The following is a 3,161-nucleotide window of genomic DNA, read 5'->3' as shown; positions in this document are numbered from 1 at the left end:
GAAAACAACATCTCTACTCTTGTATATTTGTTTTTTACTCTCATCATACAATCTGTAGCCTTTAGTGTATTCACAATAACCCACAAATATCATCTTAGTAGCTTTTGAATCCCATTTTCGTCTGCTTTCTTTTGGTACATGAACCATTGCATGACAACCAAATATTTTCATGTTATTTAAATTTGGTCTTTTACCTGTCCACATTTCATATGGTGTCTTGTAGTCCAAAGCTTTTGTTGGTGAACGATTTGTTATATATGCCGCTGTTGAAACCGCCTCAGCCCAAAATATTTTCTGTAGTCTGGAATTCAAAATTAGGCATTTAGCTCTCTCTACTAATGTGCGATTCATACGCTCTGCCATACCGTTTTGTTGTGGCGTATATGGATTACTAGTTTGATGCTGGATACCAGATTTACACAAAAACAATTTAAACTCATTGTTTACATATTCTTTTCCATTATCTGTGCGCAATGTCTTTATTTTCTTATTAGTTTCATTTTCTACTAAATTCTTAAATTCTTTAAACTTTTCTAAAGTTTCAGACTTGCTCTTCATGAAATAGACAGATACTTTCCTACTGTAATCATCGATGAAAGTAATATAATATTTGGCACCTCCAATAGAACTTGTCTCCATCGGACCACATAAATCTGAGTGAATTAATTGGAGCAATTCTGAAGCCCTAGTACCCGTATTTTTAAATGGTTGCCTATTCATTTTTCCCTCTAAGCAAGTTGTGCAAACTTGATTACCTTTTTTCGATAATTCAACCCCTTCTGCACTATCAGTTATTTTCTGTAAGTCTGTGAAATTGAGATGACCCATTCTTAGATGCCATAAATTTATATCTCGCTCATCTGTTGTTGATAGCAATGCCGGTGCTTCAGAAACATTATTCAATATATACATGTTATTGCGATGCAATGCTGTCAATATTAGCTTATTATTTTGATATATCTGACAACCATCTCTCTCAAATTTCACTTCACAGCCATTATTCACCATTTGACTTACAGAAAGTAAATTAACTGTTAGTGTGGGTATATATAAAACATCTCTGACCTGTATTGTCCGTATTATGCCATCTGAGTCTCTAATCTGAAAATCCACCTTGCCACTGCCTTTTACTGCTACTGTTTTATTGTCTGCAACCTTAATATTGTTGATAGTTGATGGGGATACATCATACATCCAATTCTTGTTATTGCACATATGCAATGATGCTCCGGAATCAACATACCAGCAACTTCCATCCAATGCAGCAGCAACTGAAAAAGCAGCATAATAACCATTATTAGAATTGTCATTGTTTGACGGACCCTTTTTTTTGTCTTTAAAGTAGCAATCCCTACTCATGTGACCATACTTGTTACATACAAAGCACCGTGGCCCTTTGGGTTGCCCTTTCCTCTGAAATTGGTTATTAGGATTTTTTGCCATTTTGTTATTTTGTTTATTATATGACTTGGCATAGTAAGCAGCTGAATCTGATACCTTAACTTCTTGTAACAACTTAGTTTTTACATAATCTGCAGTAATATTCACACCGGAGCTCTCTAAAGCCATTATCATTGGCTTGTAGTAATCAGGGAGGCCAGCGAGCAGCAACGTACCCAGCCACTCGTCTCCTACTACAAAATTGATATTTCTTAACTTGTGAGCTGTTGACATTACCTTATTGACATATTCCTCGACACTCGAGCAATTGTCCAAGTCAGTGGTGATCAAATCTCTCAATAAACTTACTTTTCTACTAAGCCCTGAGTCATCAAACACTTTTTCAAGTTTGGTCCAAACCTGTTTCGCTGTTGTAGCCTCTTGTACATGGACGTAATTAACCGGGTCTACCAACAGTATTATTTTCGATTTTGCTTTCGTATTTTTCTTGCTATCAGATACATAGCCTGGGTCAGATTCAATCTCCTGCCACAATTCTTCATGTTCGAGGTAGTTTTTCACGGCAAACTTCCAACTTTGGTAATTTTCTCTTCCAATTAGCTTCTCAATTGTACCCATTGATATTTGTGATGCCATTTTATTAAGTATTTTCTCAAAAAATTAAGCTGAAATTGCTGGGAAAAAATAACGAACTCGCCGGCAATGGCCAGTTTTGAGGTTATCTAACTTCAATCTAATCGAATCACAGCGCTTATGTTTCGAATTACTTTTCTAATATACTATCGGACATATATAGCCCATAACCTGATATTATTTGATAGTATTTAGTATTTATTTGATTGAACTAGGTAAATTAAATTAAAACACGATCTGAGCAAAACGACGGAAACAATGTGTATTTTTTGACAAGGCAGATTTACAGAGTATATTCTTTTTTTTTTTTTTTTAAATGTCATAATATGACATGTGCACAATATCCTAAATAGATGGCGTTCAGTGTTGCAATTAATCATTTCAACACCTAACCTGGTGTAGGCGTTGTTTATGAGTCAGGACAATTCCTTACATATATAGATTATAATGTTGAATGATGTTTTTCAAATGATTTTAAGGCGCATAATATTTTGCTATATTTGTAATTTATTCTCTATCACCGTGCGATGTAACGTTTTAATCACAAATACGGTAAACCTCAAAAATATTTGAGTGTGCAGAACCTGACCAGGGTCAGTATATTTTAACTATACCCAAGAATTTCTACGCGGCTTCTGCGACTATTCCTGGAAAATTTCGAAATGTTTCCACATTTTCTGAGATTAAGACTCAAACATACATAAACATGCTACTCAATAATGTTTGACTGGTACTCGATTATATCATTATATACGTATACTTAATATAGATAAATGAAAATCATAATCGACATACAAGATAAATTGATTTAAACGCTGCTGAAAAGGACCGGTGAAAAATTATACGATTAAAGAAAATGAGTTACCGTTATTAACATACATGTAATATAATCATAATCATATTGTGCATATTACAAGTTAATAAGTCAGAATAAAAATCAACGAACGCTGACTTCATGGTTTTTTATGATCTATATAATGTTGTGTCTATATAATGTGTACTTTTCTTGTACTAGAATATCTCGCTCCGGTCCTGCGTTGACTTTACATAAAACTAGTACCTAGTTTTTCGCAGATACTTTTTGACTTCTCGTGATTTATTATTTACGCATCCCGTGTTCTTTCCCA

The 3,161-nt window shown here is 34.2% G+C and overlaps 1 protein-coding gene across 2 annotated transcripts; it reads right to left on the bottom strand.

Annotated features, from left to right (window-relative positions):
- Window positions 1-964: 964 nt before the first annotated feature.
- On the bottom strand, window positions 965-2,254 carry LOC126780955 (uncharacterized). 2 transcript variants are annotated; one of them, XM_050505661.1, is made up of 2 exons: window positions 1,678-2,254; window positions 965-1,271 (listed from the first exon to the last, which is right to left on the bottom strand). In XM_050505661.1, exons 1-2 carry the CDS (start codon window positions 2,035-2,037, stop codon window positions 1,134-1,136), a joined length of 498 nt encoding a protein of 165 aa, XP_050361618.1. In that variant the 5' UTR covers window positions 2,038-2,254; the 3' UTR covers window positions 965-1,133. The 2 variants fall into 2 exon arrangements, with proteins under 2 accessions (XP_050361618.1, XP_050361619.1); XM_050505662.1 differs by having other exon boundaries at window positions 1,801-2,254.
- Window positions 2,255-3,161: the final 907 nt, after the last annotated feature.

The sequence above is a fragment of the Nymphalis io genome, chromosome 3 (genome assembly GCF_905147045.1).
Source record: "Nymphalis io chromosome 3, ilAglIoxx1.1, whole genome shotgun sequence".
Lineage (NCBI taxonomy): Eukaryota > Metazoa > Arthropoda > Insecta > Lepidoptera > Nymphalidae > Nymphalis > Nymphalis io.
Note: the sequence above shows the minus strand (reverse complement) of the source record. Positions and strands in the feature narration are given on the sequence as shown.

Excerpts from the sequence above, each read along its gene's own strand:
- LOC126780955 (XM_050505661.1), bottom strand. The coding sequence starts at position 2,037 with ATGGCATCACAAATATCAATGGGTACAATTGAGAAGCTAATTGGAAGA. Across the intron at positions 1,272-1,677 it reads TCGAGGAATATGTCAATAAG|TTGCTGCTGCATTGGATGGA; the intron begins GTAATGTCAACA and ends CTGCTTTTTCAG.